The sequence below is a fragment of the Haemaphysalis longicornis genome, unplaced genomic scaffold (assembly GCF_048455015.1).
Source record: "Haemaphysalis longicornis isolate Haplotype H1 unplaced genomic scaffold, Haemaphysalis longicornis Haplotype H1 scaffold_11, whole genome shotgun sequence".
NCBI classification, from domain to species: Eukaryota; Metazoa; Arthropoda; class Arachnida; order Ixodida; family Ixodidae; genus Haemaphysalis; species Haemaphysalis longicornis.
The window spans coordinates 107022596-107048855 of record NW_027526214.1 but is presented as its reverse complement, the minus strand read 5'-3'; the positions used below and the strand labels follow the sequence as shown (position 1 = coordinate 107048855).

The window sequence follows — 26260 nt, the reverse complement described above, 5'->3', positions numbered from 1 at the left end:
TTGGCTAAAACTACATCTGTTTCCCAGGCGTTCCAGTGTCCACCCTTAGGTGAGACAAACAACGCCTGCTGGTGGTCTTTCCTTTCCTTGTTTACAATAAATTCAATTCAATTCAATCTCTTTCCAAAACATTGTCACTCTAAAAATGGAATATTAAATTTCAAACAATTATCTTGTAGCGGCAAGCCACAGTGCCAGCGGCAGCAGCGTGACGCAGGCCCACGGGCGCGCTCACTCGCCGGAGGGCTCGCGCGCCCCTGGCATCAGTAGTTAGAGACCCCACGGCGTTCGGAATAAACCGGCCTTGCTACGTGATCTGGTCGTCTCTGTTTCAACGCCTCCGTGGCATGCGCTCTACAGTTGGTGACCCGAACGTGATATCCCTCCCAGCGAAGTTGTAGAGCCATGTCCAGCAACGACCACAACCAGCGAGCACCGCAAGCAGCCGGCAACGAGATCGCCGCCCTGGCTATCCACTTGCCGCCGTATTGGGAACACAACCCGACCATCTGGTTCCTCCAGGCTGAGTCACAGTTCGCGCTGTGTGGTATCACCTCCCAAGAACGCAAGTTCCACTACGTCGTGAGAGCTCTGCCAGCGACTGCTGCGGAAGAGGTTGCGGACATTCTTGCCTCCTTCATACGCAACCCACCTGCAACGGCCTACGACCAGCTCAAAGCAGCGCTACTCGAACGCACAGCACCATCTGAGCGCACGTGCCTACAGCAGCTACTTCACACCGAAGAACTTGGCGACCGCAGACCGAGCCAACTCCTGCGGCGCATGACTCAACTCCTCGGCTCACGTGCCCAAGCCATGGACGGCGCATTGCTGCATGAGCTCTTTCTGCAGCGCCTGCCTGCGAACGTGCAAATGGCCCTCGCAACAGCGTCATCCATGGATCTCCCTTCGCTCGCGTCCCTGGCCGACGAGGTAATGGAAATAGCCAGCACAGCTTCACCTATTGCTGCTGTGACCGCGACGCCAGCATCAGCTGCCCCTCGCACGACGCCAGGTCCTGCCGACGAAGGTGCGTCTGCGTCGCCTGCCAGTGTCGATCACCTGTGCGAATGACTGGAGCAACTCGTTGTCGCGGCGACGAGGCGAAACAGCTCAACACATTCTGCTCGCCCGTCACGCGGACGCGACCGCTCATCTTCCCGACGCCGTGATGCCGTTCGTAGACGCAGCCCTACATCAGCCCCCGGTGTATGCGTCTACCACCGCCGTTTCGGCGCAGACGCTCGCTACTGCCTCTTGCCATGCTCGTGGACGGGAAACGGCCCGCCAGACCGCTAGCGGCGACGAGCGTTTCTGGCCCCATTGAAGAATGTCGCCTGTTTCACATCGTCGATCGTACCACCGGACAAAAGTTTCTCGTTGACACGGGAGCGCAAGTCAGCGTCTTGGCAGCTTCACGCCACGACCGCAACTCCAGCGCAGTCTTCTACCTCCAGGCAGTGAACGGCACGCGCATTCCCGTGTTCGCGCAGCGATCCCTGACTTTGAACCTGGGTCTTCGCAGAACTTTTCGGTGGATTTTTGAGGTGGCGGACGTTCGCTCTACCATCCTTGGTGCTGACTTTCTTACCAAACATGGCCTCCTAGTCGACGTCAAGCGACGGCGACTTCTCGACCCCACGACCCTCCTCTCAGTTCAAGGCGTCGTAGCGACAGCAGCTGCTGACGTAGCGCCTTCCTACGCTACAGTTGCTGAAGAACCGTTTGCCGCCCTGCTAAAGGAGTTCCCCACCGTCACGTCACCACCCGACTGGACTCAGCCCGTGACTCATGACGTCCGTCATATCACCACTACCGGACCGCCCGTTTTCTTTCGTCCGCGACGTCTCGCTCCCGACAGACTCAAGATCGCCCGTGCAGAGTTCGAGCACATGCTGGAACTTGGCATCGTCCGACCTTCTTCCAGCCGCTACGCATCACCCTTGCACATGGTACCCAAGAAGAACGGTGACTGGCGACCTTGTGGCGACTACCGATTCTTGAACCTCTCCAGCATCCCAGATCGGTACCCCCTTCCCAACATACAAGATTTCACCGCCAGTCTGCTCGGTGCCACAATATTTTCAAAAATCGACCTTGTACGGGCGTACCACCAGATTCCCGGCGCTGAGGAGGACATATACAAGACGGCCATCACAACACCTTTCGGCTTTTTCGAGTTCCTCCGAATGCCGTTCGGCCTCAGGAACGCTGCCCAAACGTTTCAGCGCTTCATCGATACAGTGACGCGCAGACTGCCCTTCGTCTATGCTTACGTGGACGATCTGCTGGTAGCAAGTACGTCCCTAGAGGAGCATCTTCACCATCTCCGCATTCTCCTCGAACGCTTAGCTGCCCATGGCGTTGTCATCAACGCAACGAAGAGCGAGTTCGGTGTTCCCGCCCTCGACTTTCTGGGACATCGACTGGATGCGACAGGCATTCGGCCCCTCTCCAACAAGGTCCAGGCCATTCTTGACTTCCCAACTCCAACGTCGGTCACCAAGCTTCGCCAGTTCTTGGGTCTGGTAAACTTCTACCGTCGCTTTATCAGGAACTGCGCCACTCTGCTTGAGCCTCTCGACCGCCTGCTTTCCGGGAAGCGTTCTACCACTGAATTGGACTGGAACGCCAGTGCTGAGGCAGCATTTCATGCCATCAAACGTCCGCTGGCAAACGCCGCTATCCTCGCTCACCCAAATCCAGGACGTCCACTCGCGCTGATGACGGACGCCTCGAGTTCTGCTGTGGGAGCTGTCCTCCAACAGCACGTAAATGGCGCGTGGCAGCCCTTGGCCTTCTTCTCAAAATGTCTAACCCCACCGCAGACCCGGTACAGTGTCTTCGGGCGTGAACTTTTGGCAATTTATCTGGCTGTGCGTCACTTCCGTCACCTTCTTGAGGGTCGTCAGTTCACCATCTTCACTGACCACAGACCCTTGACGTACGCCATCAGCCGGCCCGACACCCATTACACGCCACGAGAAGTGCGGCAGCTTGCCTACCTGTCCGAGTACACGACGGATATCAAGCATGTCAGTGGCGTTGACAACACAGCTGCGGATGTTCTAAGCCGCGTGGACGCCATTGCCTCCACTTCGCCGCTTTTAATTGCACCCGACCTCCACCGGCTGGCTGCTGACCAAGCAAACGACACGGAGCTACTGCGTCTTCGCACATCCCCAACTGCGCTCCAGCTCGAAGACGTGACACTCGACGGACAGCAGATCGTAAAGCCACGCAGACAGCAGACCGGAAAGCCACGACCATCATCATCATCACCAGCCTGTCTACGCCCACTGCAGGGCAAAGGCCTCTCCCATTATTCTCCAATTACCTCGGTCCTGTGCCAAGTGTGACCAATTTATTCCCGCAAACTTCTTGATCTCATCTGCCCATCTAACTTTCTGCCGCCCCCTGCAGCGCTTGCCTTCTCTAGGGATCCACTCTGTTACCCTTAATGACCAGCGGTTATCTTGCCATCGCATTACATGCCCTGCCCAAGTCCATTTCTTGTTCTTAATTTCTACTAATATGTCTTTAACACCAGTTTGCTCCCTGACCCACTCCGCTCTCTTCTTGTCCCTTAATGTTACACCTATCATTTTCCGCTCCATTGCCCGCTGAGTCGTTCTCAATTTAAGTTGAACCCTCTTAGTGAGCCTCCAAGTTTCTGCCCCGTAGGTGAGTACCGGTAGGATGCAGCTGTCATACACCTTCTTCTTCAGCGACAATGGTAGGCTGCTATTCATTATCTGAGAATGTCGGCCATATGCACCCGACCCCATTCTGATCCTTCTAATTATCTCTGCCTCATGGTTGGGATCTGGGGTCATAACTTGGCCTAAGTATATATATTCGCTTACCACTTCCACTGCCTCGCCATCTATCTCAAACTGCTGTGCTGTCCCGAGGTTATTGATCATTACTTTAGTTTTCTGCATATTAATTTTCAGGCCCACGGTTCTACTCTGTTCGCCCAGTGCGGAAAGCATGCTTTGCATGCTTTCCACGACCATTCGTACCCACGACCACGAAAGCCACGACCATTCGTACCCAAAGCCTGCCGTCGCGAGCTTTTCGATGCCCTGCACAACATGGCCCATCCTGGGATTCGAGCCACGCAGAAACTCATCGCGGCTCGTTTTGTCTGGCCTCGAATGAACGCTGATGTTCGCGACTGGGTCCACGCGTGTACACCATGCAAACGCGCAAAGGTTCACCGGTATCCAGTTCCGCCGGCAAAGACGTTCCTACAACCTGATGAGCGCTTCGCCGTCGTGCACATTGACCTCGTCGGTCCCTTGCCCCCTTGCCAAGGCTACCGCTACCTACTGACTTGTGTGGACCGATTCACACGCTGGCCTGAAGCCACACCGCTACCCGACATCTCCGCACCCACGGTAGCGTCAGCATTCGTGTCGACGTGGGTAGCGCGCTTCGGATGGCCATCATCCATCGTCACCGACCGCGGACGGCAGTTCGAGTCTGCTTTGTTCGCCGAGCTCCTTCACCTCCTCGGCACACTCGTTTGCGCACGGCAGCGTACCGGCCACAAACAAATGGACTCGTCGAACGCTTTCACCGCCAACTTAAGGCCGCGCTCACAGCACACGACTGCCCAACACAGTGGGTCCAGCGCTTGCCCCTCACACTTCTGGGCATACGCACCGCCTTTAAAACTGATCTGACGTGTTCTTCGGCTGAACTCGTTTTTGGAACCCAGCTTCGACTACCAGCCGACCTGTTTGAGGTACCCATCTCAAGCATCTTCCGCCGCGGACTACGTGAAATCGCTGAGACTGATCCTCGCTGACCTCCGACCGCAGCCTACACGGGAACGAAAACCCAGAGGACGTTATGTGCTTCCGGACCTTGAAAAGGCAACACATGTGTTTGTGCGGTACGGACCCGTGCGCCGCCCATTGCAACCACACTACGTTGGCCCTTTCCCTGTAGTAGAACGACACTCGTCAACATATGTCATCGACATCAATGGCTCTCACGACAACATAGCCCTAGAGCGCCTGAAGTCGGCATACGTCACCGCCGCCGACATCAACCCTACGAGTCCTCCCACTGTGGCTGCAAACCACCGTGACAATCCTGCACGTTGGGGCCCTCAGAGCGTCACACCAGCTCCTCTCTTGGGGGGGAGCCCTGTAGCGGCAAGCCACAGTGCCAGCGGCAGCAGCGTGACGCAGGCCCACGGGCGCGCTCACCCGCCGGAGGGCTCGCGCGCCCCTGGCATCAGTAGTTAGAGACCCCACGGCGTTCGGAATAAACCGGCCTTGCTACGTGGTCTGGTCGCCTCTGTTTCAATGCCTCCGTGGCATGCGCTCTACAATCTGTTTTCGTCATCGATTTCTCCGCCTCGCTCTGTACGTTCAGCAAACTTCGATGGTCCGCAACATCAGGCAAAGGCCGCCACCTCGTGGCGTGAATAGGCGTTAACAAAATTACACCTCTCCGCCTGGCTCCGCGCCGAATAGGACGGCTGGAGAAACAGCGCGCTTCCCGCAGCCGATCGCGGAGTCCACGGGCAAATTTCCGCAGTGCGAGAAACTTCCACGAGGTTTCCCCTTGTGGCAAGATAACACGGCTGCTTACTAGAATCCCGCAAAAGAGCGAAACCTGTGTCAACTTACACATTTCTGTTTTCTGAGAAAGGGGCGTGGTCTCGATTTACTGCTGCCTCATGCGCGCAATGGGCGCTTCTAAAATGATTATTTGTCAGCCATCCGAGGAAAAACAGTAATGAGCAGGGGCAGATTGCACCAGTTCGAGAAATTTTCACCACTTTTTTTGCGGCTGGATAACCTGGCTGGTTTCAAGAAGCACACTAAAGGGGGAAACATGGGTCAATACACCGCATCTCTGTTCTTTGGTGCCGGACCGGTGTCCCGATAAACTGCTAACTCATGTGCACAAGGGGACTGTTTTTATAATGAATACTTTCCTTTATCGGAAGTAAAACTTCTGCAGTGGGAGTGGCAGTGGCATGTGCACTGGCAGATTGTGGCAGTTCTTGAATTTTGCGCGAGGTTTTTTTGCGGCAGCATAATGCAGCTGCTTATAGAAGCACACAAATGAGCGAAACTGGGGTCGAAATACCACATCTCTGTTGTTTGGTGAATAAGCGGCGTCCCGACTTACTGTTAACTCCTGTGCGCAATGGGGACTTCGATATTGATTAATTGTCTTCCATCGGTGGTAAATAAGAAGTGACAGATTGGGCCAGATCGAGAAATTTCTGCTAGGGTTATCATTGTGGTTGAATAACGCGGCTTCGTTCTTGAAGCACGCACTAGAGGGAACCCTGCATCAAAATACCACACACTTGTTTTTTGGTGACACAGGGGGGTCATGTTTATTTGTCGGACATCAGAGGTAAAAGCAAAATAAGCAATGACAGATTGCAGGAGATCGAGCAATTTCCACGAGGTTTTTAATTGCGGCACAATGACGTGGCTGCTTACAAGAACCAAGCAAAAGGCGGAAGCTTGGGTATGCATAACAGATCTCTATAATTTGCTGATGGAGTGCAGTCTTGATTTACTGTACATAATTATCTGTCTCCATCAGAGGTAAAACCTAAATTGTTGGTGGCATATTGCAGCAGTTCGAAAATTCCCACTAGGTTTTTTTTTGTGGTACAGATAATGTGGCTGCTTACAAGAAGCATGCAAAAGGGGGAAGCCTGGGTCTACATATGACATCTCAGTTGTTTGATGCTGGCGGGGGGTCCCGATTAACTTTTAACACATGTTCTAAACGCGCGCTTCAAAAATGATTACTTTTCTGCAATAAGGGGTAGAACCTAAATAGGCAGTGGCAGATTGCTGCAGATAGAGAAATTCCCGCGAGGTTTTTTATTGTGGCAGGATAACGCAGCTGCTTACTAGTTGCACGCGAAGTGGGAAACCTGGATTTACATACCATGTCTCTGTTCTTTGGTCATAGAGCGTGGTCAAGTATTACTGTTAACTCATGCGCGCAATGGGCGCTTCTAAAATGGTTACTTCTCTGCCTTCGGACATAAAACTTAAAAAAATCAGTGGCAGGTTGGAGCAGTTGGAGAAATTCCAACGAAGTTTTATTGTGGCAGGATAATGCGGCTGCTTGCAAGAAGCACGCAAAAAAGTTAAACCTCGTTACCATACCACTTCTCTGTTCTTTGGTGGCGGAGCGGGGTCCCGATTTTCTGTTAACTCATGTGGTATAGGCACTTGTTTAATGATTATTTGTCGGCCGTCAGAGGTACAACCTAAATGAGCTGTGACGGTATGGGGCAGATCGAGAAATTCCGATGAAGGTTGTTATTGTGGCAGGATGACGCGTCTGCTTACAAGAACCACGTAAAGGGGGAAACCTGCGTCAAAATACATCTCTGTTTTTTGGTGACGGAGGGTAGTTCTGATTTACTGTTAACTGGGGTGCAATTAGGCGCTTCTAAAATGATTACTTGTCTCTCATCAGAGGTAAACCTAAATAAGGGGTGGCAGATTGTTGAAGTTCGATTAATCTCCACGATGTTTTTTTTGTGGCAGGATAATGTGGCTGCGCACAAGAAGCACGCCAAAGAGGGAAACCTTGTTCCACAAGGAGTTATAGGTTGCGGCAGAACGAAACATTTCACGGGGTTTTTATTGATGCATGATAATGTGGCTGGTTACGAGAAGCACGCAAAAGGCGGAAGTCTGGGTCCACATACCACATCTCTGTTTGGTGAAGGAGCTAGGTCCGAATTTACTGTAAACTCATGCGGAATGGGCGATTCTAAAATGATTACCTGTCTGCCATCGGAAGCAAAACCTAAATAAGCAATGACAGATTGGGTCAGATCCAGAAATTTCCCCTAGGTTTTTATTGTGTCAGGATAATGCGGCTGCTTACAAAGAGCAAACAAAAGTGGAAATCCAGGGTCTAAATACCACGTCTCTGTTCTCTGGTGACGGAGAAGAGTCCCGATTTACTTTTACTCTTGCTTGCAATGGTGCTTCTAAATGTATATTTGCCTGCCATCAGAGGTAAAACTTAAATAAGCAGTGACAGATTGTGCAGACCGAGAAATTCCCACGAGATTTTTTCTTTCGGCAGGATAACGCGGCTGCCTAAGTGAAGCACGCAAGATGAGAAACTTCGATTCAATTACCACTTCTCGTTCATTGGTGCCAGAGGGGGACCGATTTACTGTTAACTCATGTACTGAATGGGCACTTCTAAAATGAATATTTGTCTTTCATCAGAGATAAACCTGAATCAGGGGTGGCAGATTGCGGCAGTTCCACGAGGTTTCCACGAGGTTTTTCTTTCTGGCAGGACAATGTGGCTGCCTAAAAGAAGCACGCATATGGGGGAATTCTAGGATAAAATACCACATCTCTTTTCTTTGGTTGCGGAGAGTAGTCCCCATTTACTGTTAACTCTTGCACTCAATGGGCGCTTCTAAAATTGCTTGTCTCTCATCAGAGGTCAAGCTAAATAAGCGGTGGCAGATTGTGGTAGCTCAAGTAATTTCCACGGGGTTTTTTATTGTGGCATGATGACGTGGCTGCTTACAAGAAGCGCGCAAAAGGGGAAGCCTGGGTCCACATACCGCTTCTTTGTTGTTTTTAACAGAGTGGGGTCAAGATATACTCTAACGTATGTGCGGAATGGGCGCATCTAAAATGATTATATGACAACTTCGTGGCACCACCTGGCTCTTAATTTCGTCGCCGGCTAGGTTCGGTGGCCCGGACAGGCTCTGTGGGAAACACTGTGCGTCGCTGGCGAATAAACACCGCCGAGCACAGCAGCTCGCGGTCAGCACCGTCATCACAAGCACGCTGTAGGTCGTAACTGGGCTGGAGGGTACCCTAACCCTCCAAGGTTCACGGATGCTGGACCAATCGTGACACTGGCGGCGAGGAACGAAGCCCGTGGAGCGACCTAAGCCACCGACAGTGCCGACACCGAACGCGTCGAGACACCGTCCCCCTATGCCGGCCGTGATTACGCCATGCCGCTGCACGGGAGGCTCGAGCCATTCGACGGTGTTGGGTCCGCCTGACTGGCCTGCGAGAAACACGTCCGCGTGTTTTCCCGGGCGAACGACTCACCAGAAGCAAAACAGCGTGACATTTTCCTGGCCAGCGGCGGAACCCGCCTCTTCGGTCTCCTCTACGTCCTCCTCAAGCCGGCCAAGCCTCATGACAAGTAGCTGGATGAGCTGCTCACGATGATGCTCTCCCACTTCAGCCCGGCCCCGTCGACGGTAATGGAGCGCTTACCCTTCAACAACCATAGCCGCCGTGAAGGAGAGATTCTCGGGCACTTCGCAGCGCTGCGAGGGAGGGTTAGCGAGTGGCTGCGCCTTCGGGGAGCAGCTGGACTCGCTTCTCCGGGACCGTTTCGTCTGCGGCATCAACGACCCCGCCATGCAGACGCGACTCCTGGAGCTTCCTGACCCCTCGCTGAACGACGCCGTGAAGGCAGCGCTGGTGATGGATGCTGCGGCCAAGGACGCGGTCGAGATAGAGGGTGCGGCCGGCTCACCGTCGACGGATGCGGCAGTCAAGAAGATGGCGACACGGCACGGCAGGTGCAGTCGTTGCCGTGGTGACCCCCCTCCCTTGCAGTGCCAGTTTGCGCTAGTGGAATGCTCTGCGTGTGGAAGAACTGGGCATATTGCTCGGGCGTGCCGAGGGGAGGCGCCGAACGGCCAGAAGCAGCAGCCGGCGTCGAGCACATGTTCCGCGCCAGCACATGGACAAGGAAGCTGGCCCAAGAGTAGGTCGCGGCGGCGTGCGCAGCAGCTTCGAGTACAACGCCTAAGCTTCATGTCGTGGCAGAAGACCCGTACATTTCTGACATGTGACCCACGGACACACTTCAGTCGTCTGTGCCACCGTATATGCTCACTGTCGGAGTCTGTGAGTGTACCATCTCCATGGAACTGAACACGGTGGCCAGTGTGTTGGTCATGGCAGAGAGTATTCAGACGCACCTTCCCTGGAGTGTCCATCGAGGCGTCGGGCGTCATGCTGCGCAGCTACTACGCACAGCTCGCTCAGGTCGAGGGTCAAGCCTAGGTCAGCGTTTGCCTGGGCGACAGAGAGCCCACCCTGCGCCTGTATATTTACGAAGGGGTCGTCACCGACGTTTCTGGGCCGGAACTGGATGCAGGCCTTGGGCGTGCGGCTGCCGGAGTACCAGGAAGCATTAAATTCAGTTGAAGACGTTCCAGCTCTCCTGACCAAGTTCAAGGCCCTCTTCCAGCCCGGGGTGGGCACATTCACCGGCACGACGGCAAGCATACATGTCCCATAAGGAGCCCGGTGGCGGTTTTTCAAGCTGCCTGCTGCCATTCGCCCTGAAGGGCGGGGTCACCCAGGAGCTGCAACAGTTGCAGCGAGACGACATCCTGGTGCCTATCAAGTAATCGGAGTTAACCGCTCCCATCGTGCCAGTTCTCAAGTGAGATGGCAGTGTAAGGATCTACGCGGACTTCAAGGTCACCATCAGCCCCGTCGCTGCTGTGGAAAAGCACACGCTGCCCCACATTGGAGATGTCTAGTCGGCGCATTCCGGGGACAGAAGTTCACCAAGCTTGATCTCACGAATGCGTACCAGCAGCTGATTTTCCAGGAGTCGTCTCGGAAGTATGTCACAATATCGACAACGCTGGGACTCTTCCAGTACACGTGCCTACCATTCAGCATGGCCTCAGCACCTGTCATTTTCCAGAGTGAGATGGCCAATGTGTTCAGGGGCATGATGCACTTGGCGGTGTACTTGTACGACATCCTGGTGACACCGGTACAGATGACGAGGACCACCTGCAGAACCTACACAACGTCCTGGCCGGATTGCAGGATACCGGACTGAAGCTCAAGGTGGAAAAACGCATTTTCTTGGCCCCCAGTGTGGAGTAACTGGCCCACATCATATCCTAGGCACGCCCGGCCCCGGCACTTAGCATAGTTGAGGCTGTGCTCAAGGCGACCAAGCCCCACAACAAGAAGGAGCTGCAGAGCTATCTCGGCCTCGTAAACTTCTACAGGAGCTTCCTGCCTAACCTGTCGTCGCTTCTACAGCCACTCCATCATCTGCTTCGTGATGGACAGCAGTGGGATTGGAAAAAGAAAGAAGACTTGGTTTTGCAACACAGCAAGGAGCTCTTAATCAAGGCTCCGATGCTGGTGCACTTCGATCTGGCCAAGCATCCTGGCCCACCGGGAGAAGAATGGCCAGGAACGCCATGTATCGTTTGCGTCCTATCGGCTTCATGCTGCCGAGCAGTGGTACAGCCATATGGACAAGAAAGGCCTGGCCCACATGTTCGGTTTCGAGTGCTTCTCCCAGTACCTGGGGTGTCAGAAGTTCGAAGCGGTCACAGACCACAAGCCGCTGTTGGCACCGTTGGGTCCTGACAAGGTGGTCCGAGAGCAGGCATCGTCTCGAGTGGTGCGCTGGGCCTTAGGCTCGCGGCCTACAGCTACCCCGTCGTCTACCATTCGGGAAAGGACCTGAAACCTGCTGACGCTCTGAGCCGACTACCCCTTCCGGAGGTGCCTGCTGCTGCTGCTGAACGTGCCGAAGATTTCATGCTGGAGCACGCTTACCCGGAGGTGTTGTCCAGATCGGCAGTGTTGCAGGTGACCAGCCAGGACCCAGCTCTGTCGCAGGTGTTCAAGGCGGTGTCCCGAGAGGAGGAGTTAGCTTATTGGACATACAGCCACAAAGCTGCGGAGCTGAGCCTGCAGCAGGGCTGGCTGCTGTTGGTTTCCAGGGTGGTGATTCCACAGAGCCTCCGGTCCAGGCTCCTGCAGTTGCTGCACATTGGTCATCCAGGCGTTGAGAAGACCAAGATGGTGGCCCAGTCCCACGTTTAGTGGCCCGACTTGGATCAGGACATTGCTCGCCTGGTGCAGAGCTGCAAAGTCTGGCAGGAGAACCAGCGAGCCTTGCGGCATGTGGAGATCACCCTTTGGCCGTACCCGGAGAAACGCTGGTCCCGCCTGCACGTGGATCACGGGGGCCCCTTTAAGTGTCACTACTTCCTGGTGGTGGCGGGCGCCTTCTCCAACTGGGTGGATGTGCTGCCAGTCACCACTTGTCGGCAAGAGGAACCATTGCGGCTCCTGTGGCACGTCTTCACACCACAGGGGTAGCCAGACGTCATGGTGTCCGACAAGGGTCCCGCTTTCGCCAGCGAGGAGTACCTGGCCTGATTGACGAATACCAGAATCCGCAGATGATGGTTCTGCTGTACCACCCTGTGTCAAATGGGGCTGCCGAGTGGGTGATGCAAACGGTGAAAGACAAGCCCAAGAATAGCAAGGCTGCTGATTTCCGGATGCAGGTTGCCCGAGTCCTGTTTCAGTACCAGACCACACCCCATGAAGTCACCGGCCGTGCCCTCTGCGAGCTCATGTTGGCCCGCATGGTGAAGACACCGTTGGACGTGTTGCTCCCAGACCTCCGGTCTACAGGACTCTCGAAGGAGCTCAAGCAGAAGCTGGCTGCCGACCGAGGTTGACATCCTGGGCTTTTGCTGGACTCTGGGGCTCCGGTCTTCCCCAGGAACTTCCGCCCTGGTTCAGACGGGTACGCCGGGCATGTGGTCTCTCCTGCCAGTGCGTAGTCACTACTGGTTCGCATGTCGGGTGGGAGCATGTGGAACCGGCACGCTGACCATGTGAGGCCTCGACTGGCAACCTCAGGCGCACCTTCAGGAAGCCAGCACGCTGAGGAGCAAACAGCTACCTCGGCCGCTGCCAGCGCAGCAACAGGAACTGGTGCTACTCCCGCCACTGTGGCGCCAAGTGCAAGTCTGATGACACCAGCAGGGCTGACAGATGGTGGCAGAGTGACACTGGTGGCACCCGATGCTGCAACACCTATGTTCAAGCGGAGTGCGACTACGGAGACCACGGGATCACTACAGGCCGAGGTGACAGGCGGCGTTTTGTGTTTGCGTTGGACGAACAAACTTGGGGTGAGGGGTGTGACAAGTGTGTGGTTCCGCCCGACCGTAAACTTTGTTGGCCGTTAAGTTCAGTGGCCCAACCAGGCTCGGTGGGCAACCTTGTGTGTGGCAGACGAAATAAATACCCCCGAGCACATCAGCTTGCGGTCAGTCACCATCACCAGCAGCACGCTGTAGGTCATCACTCGGCTTTAGGGTACCACAACCCTCGCAGGTTCCCGAATGGGGGCCAAATCGTGACAGATGATTTGGCTTCCATCCGAGGTTAAACCTAAACAGGCAGTGACAGATTGCGAAAGATTGAGAAATTTCCACGAGGTTTTTTATTGTGGCCGAATACTGTGGCTGCTTACAAGAATCAACAAAAGGGGGAACTTCGGTCAACATACCACTTCTCTGTTCTTTGGTGACAGAGCGTAGTCTCAATGTCCTGTTGACACATCTGTGCAATGGGCTCTTCTGACATGAATATTTTTCTCTGATGAGAGGTAAACCTAAATTAGCGGTCGCAGATTGCGACCGTTTGAGAAAATTCAAAGTGGTTTTTGTTTGTGGCAGGATAATGTGGCTGTTCACAAGAAGAATGCGAAAGGGGGAAAGTCGGGTCCACATACCACCTCTTTCTTCATTAGTGACGGAGTGAGCCCGATTTACTGTTAATGAATTTCCTGAATTGGCGCTTCAAAATGATTACTTGTCTCTCATCAGAGGTAAACCTAAAAAAGAGGCGGAAGATTGCGGCAGTTCGAGAAATTTCCACGAGGTTTTTATTTTGTGGCAGGATAATGTGGCTGCTTACAAGAAGCTCGCAAAAGGTGGAAACCTGGGTGAAAATACCACACCTCTGTTAGTGACGGAGCGTAGTCCCGGTTTACTATTAACTCATGTGCGCAATGGGCGTATCCAAAATGAATATTTGTCTCTCATCAGAGGTAAACCTAAATTAGCGGTGGCAGATTGCCGTAGTTCGAGACATTTTCAGTGTTTTTTGTGGCAGGATGATGCGGCTGCTTACAAGAAGCACCCAAAAGGGGGAAAACTAGGTCAGCATAACACAACTGGGTTCTTTGGTGACGGAGTGTAGCCCCGATATACTGTTAACTCGTGCGAAATGGGCGCTTCTAAAATGATTATTTGGCTTTATTCAGAGGTAAATCCTACTAAGCGGTGGCTGATTTTCACGAGGTTTCTCTTTGGGGGAGGATAATGTGGTGCTTACAAGGAGCACGCAAAAAGGAGAAACCTGGGTCACAATACCACGTCTCTGTTTTTCGGTGATGGAGCGTAATCCCGATTTATTGTTAACTCGTGTCCGCAATGTGCGCTTCTAAAATGATCACTTCTCTGCCATTGGACGTAAAGCCTATATAAGCAGCAGCAGATTGCGGCAGTTCGAGAAATTTCTACGACATTTTTCTTCGCGGCATAATAATGCGGCTCCGTACATAAACCACGCAAAAGCGAGAAACATCGGTATACATACCACATCTCTGTTCTTTGGTGACGGAGCGGGGTCCCCATTTACTGTTAACTTTTGTTTGCAATTGAGCTTCTAAAATGATTATTTGTATAGAAGAAACCTTAAAAACACAGTGACAAATTGCGAGAGAGCGAGAAATTGCCACGGTTTTTTTATTGTGGAATGATAATTTGGCTGCTTATCAGAAGCACGCAAAAAGGGAAGCCTGGTTCCACATATTACCTCTGTGTTCTTTGGTGACGGGGAGGGGTCCTGATTTACTGGCACAGCAAGTGGGCAACGCCTGTTGTCATTGTTACAAGAAAAACCGGTACAGAGCTTTAGCTCTGTGGGAATTACAAAATCACAGGAAATCCTGCGATAGAAGTCCACCATTACCCTTTACCGCTGTCCGAGGATATGTTGGCCACACTTGAAGGCAGAAGTGTGTCTTTCTTATCATTGATCTGTCAAAGGCAACTGCAACTTGATCAGCAAGCAAAAAAATTGCTCACAATAAACATTAGGTTCCGTCGCTTGCCTTAAGGCGTAGCTTGTGCTGCAGCAATTTTCCAAGCTGTAATGGATGAAATTCTGCAAGGTGTGCCTGGCACTCCCTGCTTTCTGGATGACATTTTCATACCCGAAGTAGACTACAAGCAGTTATGCGACAGAGTGCAGGAGGTCCTAAGGCGCCTGACTTTAAGTTTGGACGAGGCACGGAGCCTCTCACGATAGTAACGCCGCAGCTCTTATGCAATATTACCCAGGAGGCGCCGCAACGGCTGGTGGGCCGCCTTCTACGGCATATTTCCCAGCTCCCACTGCTCGATTGTCGCTACATTATACATTATATGGGCATAGCTACATTCGCTCTCCGTTTCCGCTCTCCGTGGGAGGGAGCGGGGTTGCTTCAGTGCGACGTGGCATAATCAAAACTGAATGCCTTGCCTCCTGACCTGTCGTGCCTCTTGCGCCACATCGAGCAGTTTGTGCGGGAAGAAGTTACGCGGCAGCTTTCCCTGCTCCTCACTGCTCCTGTGCGTGCGGGTCCACTGCCTCCGACTGTGCGCCGCCTAGTCCGACAACAGGTTACCGAGACGGTTCCTTCAATCGGCCAACCACTGCCTGTGTCCGCCCCCGTGACTTCCGCTGTAACTGCACCGTTTGCTTCTTCTTCAATGATGCCCATCACGAACCCGGGGCTGCACCTCTGGAACCCCCAGTGGCAGTTCCTCTTGCGCCACCGGTGGCCTCCCATCTCGCCTCTCCTGGAAGGCTACCGCTAAGCTACGCTGCAGTCGTCCGACAGCTGCAACCAGGCGCTTGTCAGCCTTACTACCGTACGCTAAATCTGCGAACGATGGCGCATAACCGACCGCCAGCTCAAACACAGAATCCCTGGCGCACTACCAACAACAGCCCGATCTGCTACGCGTGTTGTACTCCAGGACACGTGGACCGGTTGTGCCACCGGTGGCCATCGTTTTCTAACGATGCCCGGTATCAAGCGCCCACCTATGAACCTCAGCAGTACTTCGCTCGTGTTGACACGGGCCCGACACCGAGTTCGTACCCTGCAGACCAACCGCCCTGTTCGCGCCGCCGCTCCTTGTCCCCGCGTACCCGTTCTGTTTCCCCCATGCGTCCTCACCACAATCCACCCACCAAGGGAAACTGACGGTTGCAGTTCCCGTGGCAAGAACTGCAAAGACGAATAAATGCGGAAGTCCTCGTTGCTCACCCTCCAACTATTTTGAACTGACTGTTGATTGATTGTAGGGTTTAACGCGCCGACGCAACGCAGGCGATGAGGCGCGCCGTAGTGGAGGGCTCCGGATTAATTTTGACCACCTGGGGATCTTTAACGTGCGCCGAAATCTCGTACACACGGGCGTTTTTGCTTTTCGCCTCCATCAGAAAAGCGACCGCCGCGGCCGGGAATCGAACCCGCGACCTCGTGCTCAGCAGCGCAACGCCTTAGCCACTGAGCCACCGCGGCGGGTTTGAACTGGCTGTTGAAGGTGTAGCCGCATTAGCGCTTTTCGATGCTGGTGCCGCTGTGTCCGTCTTAAGTGAACGCCTCTACCCGCTGATTGCGAAAACTGACGACGCCACTCTCCGACCTTACTCACCGAAGCGCAAGCGCGCAAGAGCTTAAACAATTAGCCATGTGCACCGCTCGTGTAGCTATACACGACATCACATAGGTCATCGAGTTCATTGTCCTTCTTTCATGTTCGCACTACATCCTCTTCGGGTGGGACCTCTTATCACGTCATCACGCCATCATTGATTGGGCTCGTGCTCAGGTCGAACAATTTCTGTCAAGCTAGCCGCCATCGACTGACGTGTCCGTCAGATTAATCGTAATGGGCGACACGTCTCTCCCGCCTAATTCCTCCGTGCTTCTGCCAGTTTCTTGTGACGTCACCCCTGATTCATCTGCTCTTTTCACGACATCGAGTGTGTTTTCGTATCAAAAATGCCTGCCTTTCCCCGCTGCTGTCCTCGACGTGCAATCTTAGTATTAAAGTAAATGCCAAAAAGTAGAGAATCTTTCAGCAGCGCATAGCGTATTTGGGGCATAATATTGTAAAAAACGGCTCCCGCCATAAGGCAGAAAAGGTCATGTCTATTATAGAGGTGCCGAACACTACTGGTGTGACCAAGCGGATGGCCTTTTTGTGCTTAATTAATATCCAGAAGAGTTCCTGCCAACTTTGGCTATGATCCTATAACCGCTGCAGGACTTTCTACGCAATAAAAGCAGATGGCATTTGTCGCGTAATTGCGACGAGGCATTCGCAACTTGCAAGACAATGCTGTCGGATAAAAGCGTCTTGCAGCTCTACAAAGTAAAAAAAGGCCGGCAAATCACGTGTTAAACAACGAAATACGGCCTAGGGGCTGTGTTATCGCACATTGAAAACGGGAATGTCAAACCCATTGCTTTTTTTATGGTCGTTTTTCCCGTCCGAGGATAAGTATGCGCAAATAAAAAAAAAGCCCTCAGCATCGCTTTTGGGGTGAAAAAATTTCACAAGCATCATTACGGGCGATAGTTCAACATTTCACGAACCATGAACCCCTGACAACCCTGCTTGATCTTAGGCGGCACGGCAGCACTGTTGCAACTGCACGAGTGCATCGATGGCTCACATTTGTGGCCAACTATAGTTACAATACAGCCCATAAGCCAGGGTCGGCTATCAGCCATGCGGACGCGTTGTCTCGCTTACCGCCGCTGGACACAGACGACCACCGCGAATAATTTTTTTTAATTTTCCGCCACTAAACGGGTTGCCGCGGACAGCAAAATATATTGAGCGCGAACCTGGAAAGGACAAACTGTAGATTGTCGTTCGTGACATCATATGGCACGGCTGAAAAATGCAGTAACCGAACAGTTAAAGCCATTCCGGTTGCGCCAATTGGAACTCAGCGTAGCTAACGGATGGATTCTATGGCTGAATCGCGTGGTTGTGCCGCAGTCCTTGCTTAGGGTTGTCTTAGGTTCGCTGCACGCACAGCACTTAGGGATAACCAAAATGAAAGCTGTAGCAAGGCCAATGCTACGGTGGGCAGGCATGAATAGCGCCCTCGAAGAAACTGTGCAGAAGTGCAAAATTTTTCAGTGTTCTTCAACAGCTGAACCTGCACCTTGGACACAATGGCAAGTGTTCCAAAACTCATGGGAAAGAGTACATCTTGATTTTGCAGAACAAAAAGAAAACACGTTTCTGCTAGCCGTAGATTCCTACTCCAAATGAAGGAAAATAAACCTATGGGTGTAACAACTGCCGCCAAGACGATTGAAGTTGTGCGATCTTGGTTTTACGCTCATGGACTTCCTTTGGAAGTGGTAACTGACAATGGTCCGCAGTTTCGTGTCAAAGATTTTGAAGACTTTCTTGAATCGACAGCTATTTGGCACACACTAACACCCCCTACCAACCACAGTCTAACGGAGCAGTGTAGCGCAAGGTACCACATACCAAGAAAGCACTGCTCAAACAGAATTTAAAGATTCTGAAAAGGGCACTACGAGGTCTCTTCAACACAAATTATACCACTGTTTATTTTCTCACCGCGCAACTCCTCACAATTTTACGGGAAGAACACCTGCGGAATTATTCCTGCGAAGCAAACTGCAGACCTGGATGTCGTTACTACGACAAGACACTCGAAGTGAAATTGTTGTAAGGAGGGAGAAAATGAAAACTCTGCCTGACAAGCGAAGAGGTCACCCCTGAGTCTTTTCCTTGGGTGACAGTGTGTTGGTGCGTTCTGTGCGCGGTGACGTGGTGAAATGTTGGCTTGGGAGGGTGACGCGTGTCAAGTCACCGTTAACCTCTTTGGTGTGCACTGCAGTCAAAGTGAGGTTTGTGCACGCTGAGAATCTGCGACCATCCTGCGTTGAGTCTACCAATCATCCAGACAACCACCCTGAATGCACACAGCCTGATGCACCTGACGTGGTTACTGCTGCAACTCAACGAAACACCTTGCCACTCCAGCTGCACGCTCCACGGTAACGCCGTCAACCAGCAAGAAAGTAGTGGTCCCTTTGCGGAGGAGCAACCGGGGAGGACGACCACAGGATCGTTGGACCTACGATAGTTTTTAGAATTGTGCAGGGAGGGAGTGTCCTGTCGGGATCGTGTTATCACGCGCTGCCAGCGCTTGGCTGGCAGCACGTGCGCAGCAGCCATGATTTGTGTATAAATTGGCACACACGTCTTGGGTGCGCGTTCCTAAGCTGTGAGGCTGCCAGTGCGCGCCTCAGGAAATAAAGCAACGTTTTCCACTCTTGCCCGGCTGCCGGTTACTACAACTCTTAGAACACTTAGAAGTAGTGCTCAAAAAACGCACCAATCTAACAAAATATAATGAAATGTTCATTGGTTATCTAGTCATATACTTCTATCTAATAAGGAGACAGAATTGCTGTGGGCACGCTGTAACTTCTACACAAATATTATTTCTGTAAAGAATGAGTACAAAACATTCCGTAACAGAGTCACTGCTCTACTGCACGCTGCAAAACATCCTCACCATAATACATTTTTCAATATAAAAAGCACAGGCCGAGGCGCACTTGGTCTGCCATTATTCAAATACCGGGTCAATCAATCAATCAATCAATCAATCAATCAATCAAGAGCTTTATTATCACAAGACAGGAAAAAGGTTTACAGACTATTTGGACCGATAGCCAGGAGGCTAGTTTCCGGTCCAATACAAAAATACACATACAAATGAGTCGCAGGTATCCACCAAGTTTCGAAGATAAAGAAAATGAAAAAAAACAGGCAAAGAATAAATGAAACACAAAACAGTATAAACATCCACCATAATCACAATCGCATCATTAAACTACATTCTGTTTATCCAAATAAAACATCTTGCAAGACAATTTGAAGTTCCTCGCAGTTTTCACTTGAATAGGTACATCGTTCCACACTTTGGCACCGTAGAATTCAATAAGCCTTTCGCCATAAACGTTATGACACATTGGCAAGTTGAAGTTGGCGTTGGATGCTTGCCTAGTGCTCCGAACAGGGATAGAAAAACGTGCTAAGGGTACAGGAAAGTTATGGTTTATAATTGTGTTTACTAAAAGAGATATTTTGTATTCCCGAATAGTTGAAAAAGAAAGTACACGAAATTCCTTAAAAATTGTATTGACAGGACGGTTGAATGCAGAAAATGATATTATTCTTAGTGCTAGTCGTTGTAATCGATATAACGGCGTAAAATATGTTTCATAGGTAAGCCCCCAGGCTTCCGTACAATAAATAATGTGGCACTGAAATAAAGGGAAGTATAAAGATCGTAACATACTACATGGGAAGAAAGACCGCGCTTTGGTTAACGTGAAACAACTAAACGCAAGTTTTTTACACACCTTTTGTATTTGTTCTTTCCAATGTAGGTGTGAATCAAAGACAACACCCAGATATTTGAAGGAAGTTACATTCTCAATTGGTTTGTCGTTTATATACACACTAAAAGAACTATTATCAATTACTTTTCTCCTCGAGTGAAAGATGACACATTTAGTTTTGTCGGTGTTTATGGTTAACTTACTTTTCAAAAACCATGAGTAGATACTGTCCATTTCAGCTAGTATGGTATCTTGCATTTCAGATAGAGAATCACCGCAAAATATAATTGCGGTGTCATCCACATACATTAGTATTTTGGAGTTCTGTATTGCGAGTGGGAGATCATTTACATACAAGGAAAATAAAATAGGACCTAAAACTGATCCTTGCGGAACACCACATGTTAAGTCACTGTATGAAGAATGGTGATTATCGATTACCACTTTCTGTTTTCTAGATGAAAGATAGCTCGCAAAGAATTTAAGGGAGTTGCCAATTATACCATATTTTTCCAGTTTATTTATTAGAATTGAATGATTAACCGAGTCAAAAGCTTTCTTAATGTCCAAAAACACTCCTATTGCCAACTGATTTTTGTGAAGAGCGCTGTTTATAACTTGAGCAAGTGTTACAACGGCCGAGGACGTAGTCCTGTTGGGAACAAACCCATGCTGCTGCGGGCAAATTACGTGATTTTCCTGGAGATATTTTTTAAGCTGTATAGATATTAATTTCTCGAAAATGGTATTAATTACGCTTAACACAGATATTGGTCTCTAACTATTTGGATTGTTCGGATCTCCAGTCTTATAAACTGGAACAACTCGTGCAATTTTAAGTACATTTGGATAAGAACCGGAGTTAATTGCATGATTAATTATATGATGAAGGGGAACCGACAGAATGTCAATGTTTTGTTTCACTACTTTCGCTTGTATTGCGTCATAACCGACAGCTTTATTCTCCGATAGCTGGTTTACGATATTTATTATATCTCCCTGCGTTACTGTATTATTATTGAAAACATTATTGGTCATTGGAAAATCTTCAGCTTCGACTGCGATAGGTCCGTTGCTAGCAATTTTACCTATGTTGGTGAAATAGGTATTGAAATAATTACAGACATCAGTAGAGGGGTTGTCGGGTACAACAGTATCTTTCCGGCTCGTTCCGATAACATCATTTACAATTCTCCAGACCTTCCTATTATCACCCCCTTGACGAGCGATAAGATCTGTGTAATATTGTTTTTTTGACTTCCTCATCATTGCGACCGACTTATTCCGGTAATACTTAAATTGACTATGGTAGTAGTCATTTGTTTTATTATTCTTCCATCTTCGGTAATATGAATCCTTTTTTTTGAGCACGTCAAGTATAGCAGTACTCAACCAAGGACAAATTGCTTGTTGGTAATTATGTCGGGAACACTGACCAGTTGATTGTTCAATTGCCCTTGTAATGCTTTGCACAAAGGTTTCACATTCTATCTGTACGTCCTCATCATACATGTCTTCAAAAGAGACAGAATTCAGTAACGTTCTTACGAGATCATAATCTACTCGAGTTTTCCGTTTCACGGGAACATCAGACACCGAATTCTGGTATTTTGGGGGCAAAAACACAAACGTTGGGCAGTGGTCAGCGATAGCAACATCCCATACACCAGCAGATACATTCATATCAATGTTGCATAGTATGTGATCAATTAAAGTGGCCGAGTTATTGGTTATTCGTGTAGGTTCTGCGATAACATTTTGGACGTGAAATGAAGGTAGCAAATATGTATAATCGGGGCAATCATCCTTTGACAAATCAATATTAAAATCACCACAAATAATTAAAGAATCATTCGATGTTGTAGTAGATAACAAAATACTTTCCATGGCCGAAATGAAATCGCTTTTGCTTGAGTTTGGAGGACGGTAGATAACACCGACAGTGATACCGCCTTTGATGCGAACAAAAAGGGATTCAATTGCGTCTTTAGTAAACGTGCATTCGTTGAGATAGTAGCTATCTACATTCCGTCTTAGAAACAGCGCTACGCCCCCTCCACGTGCCGAACATTTTCTAGGTTGGGAATGCATATAGTAACCGGGAATTTCTGCTGTCTCGCCCTCTCTAAGCCAAGTTTCCGTAACCGCGATTATATCGAAGCTGAACGTAAATTTAGACACATAAGCAATCAACGTGTCCAAATTCTTTCGTATGCTACGTACGTTACAGTGCAAAACGGTCAGATAACCATGCTCAAGTCGCATATGTTCAATTTGAGCTGTGGTGTAAGCCATATTCCGACTTTCACTTCGTATCAGTTGAATGGTTCTTATACCACTTGAGCAAGATCATCCATGCATGAAATGTGAACGGCCCTGGAGTTATCCGTTCTGCGCATCAGGATTTTTCCATCTGCCACCCACGTCAACTTCCAATTTTTATCGCGTGTCGCCTTCAGAGCACACCCTAGAAGAACCTTTTTTGCAGGACAGAGATGCTCATTTATATATATTGGTTCTGTTCCAGGGAGACCCAAGTTGGATGTGTTCAACCGTAATTTTTTTGCTTCCTTTAGTATTTTGTCCCTTGCTGTACGTGATGTAAATTTGACAATGATGTTGGATTTAGTTTTATCTTTGGTAGGCACACGATGAACAACATCAATATCCGATTCTTTGACCGGAACCTTGAGACAGGCGGAGATGGCTGTAGTTGTGGCCAGAAGATCCTCATTCTGAACTTCCGGTATTCCCTTTATCTCCAGGTTTTCCCGGCGGCTGTATTGCTGCAGATCAATGAGCTCCTTCTTCGTTTCGTTCAGCTCTTTCATGAGGCGGCTGGTTTCTATCCTCACCGCCTGCTGTTCTGCCCTAGCATCAGCAAGTTCTTTCCTGACGTCTGTAATTTCGGTTTTGAATTCCTCAAACATCTTGTTGATGAAATCCATGCCTTTTTTCACAGCGCCAAGTTCAGTTTCAAAAACCTTAGTAAGATCTGCTTTTAATTCACCCTGACCTTTTTGAAACTTCTCAGCCATGTCCGCGAGTGCCTTACAAAGCTCTTTAATCGTGGAGGGTTGTCTGTCGCCCATTTCTAGCACACACTTGGAGCAGTCCAGTAGCCAATGTATAACTTAATGGCTGCGATAGCCTTTGCACGTACCTGCGAAAAAAATGCAGTGGTTTTAGTAGCGATTCCGCCCAGCGGCTGCCTGGACTGCTCCGATGTGATGGCCCTTCCTGGTCAGCAAGCCCTTATGTAGCCGTTCATGCCGTGACGTCCGTGTCTCTCTGGCTGCGCAGACGCTGTCGTCGCTCGGATGCCGATTTCTCTGCCGCCGGCACGTTTGCGATGCTACGATGAAGGGGCCATGACTGTTCAAAGGCTGTGCCGCTGAAGATTCCGGCTGCGAAAAAAATGCAGTGGTTTTAGTAGCGATTCCGCCCAGCGGCTGCCTGGACTGCTCCGATGTGATCGGAATACTTTAAAGTTTGTAGCGACAGTAATCGCGAAACATTTCGGGAACATACCGGCCACGTTGGAAAAATTTAACTTTGTTCTCTCAGGTAATTTTAGGAGGGGGGGGGGCGGGAATTTGGAGAGGACTGGAGTGCTCCAAAATATTAGTAGTAACGTTTGTTTAGCTTACCTTCCTCCGATGTCGGTTGGAAACCTTCATGCCATTTTATTACGCCTTAGCCCAAATAAAGCACCCGGTATTGATAAAGGGCGCGTTCACGAACTGCAGCATAAATGTTTGGTGCTGGAAGAAGTACTTCTGTAAATATAATTTTTTTTATAGACACACCACGCTTACTGATAATCAATTATTAGACTTCAAGATGGGCACTCTGTCATAAACTGGTTTGGTGTTATTTCAAAGGGGTAAGCTCACAAAACACCAAACTCGTATGTTTTCGAAATCTGCACACAAAAATTTCACTAAATCTACCCATTTTTTTACACCCTTCGGTTTGCGTTCCCTGCAGTTGTGGCCCGATGTTGTATTCTGACAGTGTAAAATATTTAGGAATCTCCTTTGGCTATGATATGACATATTATACGTGTTTGACTAATATCTGTAGTAAGCTGAGGGGGTATCGTGTGTTTTTATAACTGCCGACATTTTATGACATCCCAGACTCGCAAAATCATTCTTCATATACTTGTTTATAGTTTTTCGCAATATGCCATTCCTGTTTACTATTATTGTTCTACAATGTGGCGTTCAAATATCAACTTCATTTTGAAAACCGTACTTCGAAGTGTCGTCTCTAATATCAATATTCCCATATAGAAATTCCTTTTTAGAGGTACAGGTGCCTCCCTTTGAGGACCTATTCTCACAAATAGTGATTGGTGGTAATGTCCGGAACAGTGATTGTGTTTATAATCGGGTAGCGGGAATACCTTGAAGACACCATGTGGGCTTCGATGTACACAGATCCTTCACCCGATTTCGAGGCTTTGTTAAAACATATCGTTTTCCTACCAGCTTCAGTTCTCTTCCAGATGCCATATTTTGTGTGCAATCAAACCGACCGTTTAAATTAATTATCCATGGAAACCTGTTTTGAAATGTGAAACACTTCGTGTGCTACCTGTTCTGTCACTTTGTCTTTTTTTAGTTACCGGCAAGGATTTCCGTGCGCTGATCTACATGCCTTTTGGTTCTGCCGCTGACTGCTGGGTACAGCTCTACAAGCCTTTCCGGCTTAGGCTAACGTGGCAATAACTGTAATATCATACGGATAAATTAACACGTTAATATTACTATTAGGTAGAAGCGGATCGCTGCAGTTGAGAAAGTTTGGCGAGGTTTCCTTCGCGCCGGTGAAAACGCAGCTGCATACTACGATGAAGCAAAGAGGAAGAAACCGAGGTCAACATACCCCAATTCTGTTCTGTGGTAACAGAGCTGTGTCCCTGACGCACGTTCACTCAGGTGCGCAGTAGGCTCGCTTTTACAATGACTGGTTGTCCGCTTTCGTAGGGAAAAGGTAAATAGGCCGTTGCGACTCACGACAGTTCAAAAAATTTCCAGGCGCTTTTTGTGCGGAGGAAAACTGGGGGTTCATAAAGGAACACGCGAAAAGGTGCAACCGAGGGTAACGTCCCTTATCTGTTTCCTCTGGTGAGGGAGCAGTTTAGTGGTTTCTGCGCAATTGGCACGCTTCTACAATCACTCTCTGCTTCCGGACGTAAAACCTAAATATCATCATCATCATCATCACCAGCCAATCTACGCCCACTACAGGGCAAAGGCCTCTCCCATTATTCTCCAATTACCTCGGTCCTGTGCCAACTGTGACCAATTTCTCCCCGCAAACTTCTTCATCTCATCTGCCCATCTAACTTTCTGCCGCCCCCTGCAACGCTTGCCTTCTCTAGGGATCCACTCTGTTACACTTAATGACCAGCGGTTAGCTTGCATTCGCATTACATGCCCTGCCCACGTCCATTTCTTCTTCTTAATTTATACTAATACGTCTTTAACACCAGTTTGCTCCTTGACACACTCCGCTCTCTTCATGTCCCTTAATGTTACAACTATCATTTTCCGCTCCATTGCCCGCTGAGTCGTTCTCAATTTAAGTTGAACCCTCTTACTGAGCCTCCAAGTTTCTGCCCCGTAGGTGAGTACCGGTAGGATGCAGCTGTCATACACTTCTTCTTCAGCGACAATGATAGGCTGCTATTCATTATCTGAGAATGTCTGCCATATGCACCCGACCCCATTCTGATCCTTCTAATTATCTCTGCCTCATGGTTGGGGTCCGGGGTCCCAACTTGGCCTAAGTATATATATTCGCTTACCACTTCCACCTCCTCGCCATCTATCTCAAACTGCTGTGCTGTCCCGAGGTTATTGATCATTACTTTAGTTGTCTGCATATTAATTTTCAGGCCCACGGTTCTACTCTGTTCGCCCAG

General features: G+C 49.9%; 2 protein-coding genes across 2 annotated transcripts; one reads left to right on the top strand and one right to left on the bottom strand.

Moving 5' to 3' along the window:
• The first annotated feature begins 405 nt into the window (after window positions 1-405).
• Window positions 406-1299, top strand: LOC144160741 (uncharacterized). The gene is made up of 2 exons (XM_077691927.1): window positions 406-1064; window positions 1185-1299. Exons 1-2 carry the CDS (start codon window positions 406-408, stop codon window positions 1297-1299), a joined length of 774 nt encoding a protein of 257 aa, XP_077548053.1.
• Window positions 1300-22219: 20920 nt separating this feature from the next.
• On the bottom strand, window positions 22220-23323 carry LOC144160878 (uncharacterized). The gene has a single exon (XM_077691991.1). It carries the CDS (start codon window positions 23271-23273, stop codon window positions 22656-22658), a length of 618 nt encoding a protein of 205 aa, XP_077548117.1. The 5' UTR covers window positions 23274-23323; the 3' UTR covers window positions 22220-22655.
• Between the last annotated feature and the right edge of the window lie 2937 nt (window positions 23324-26260).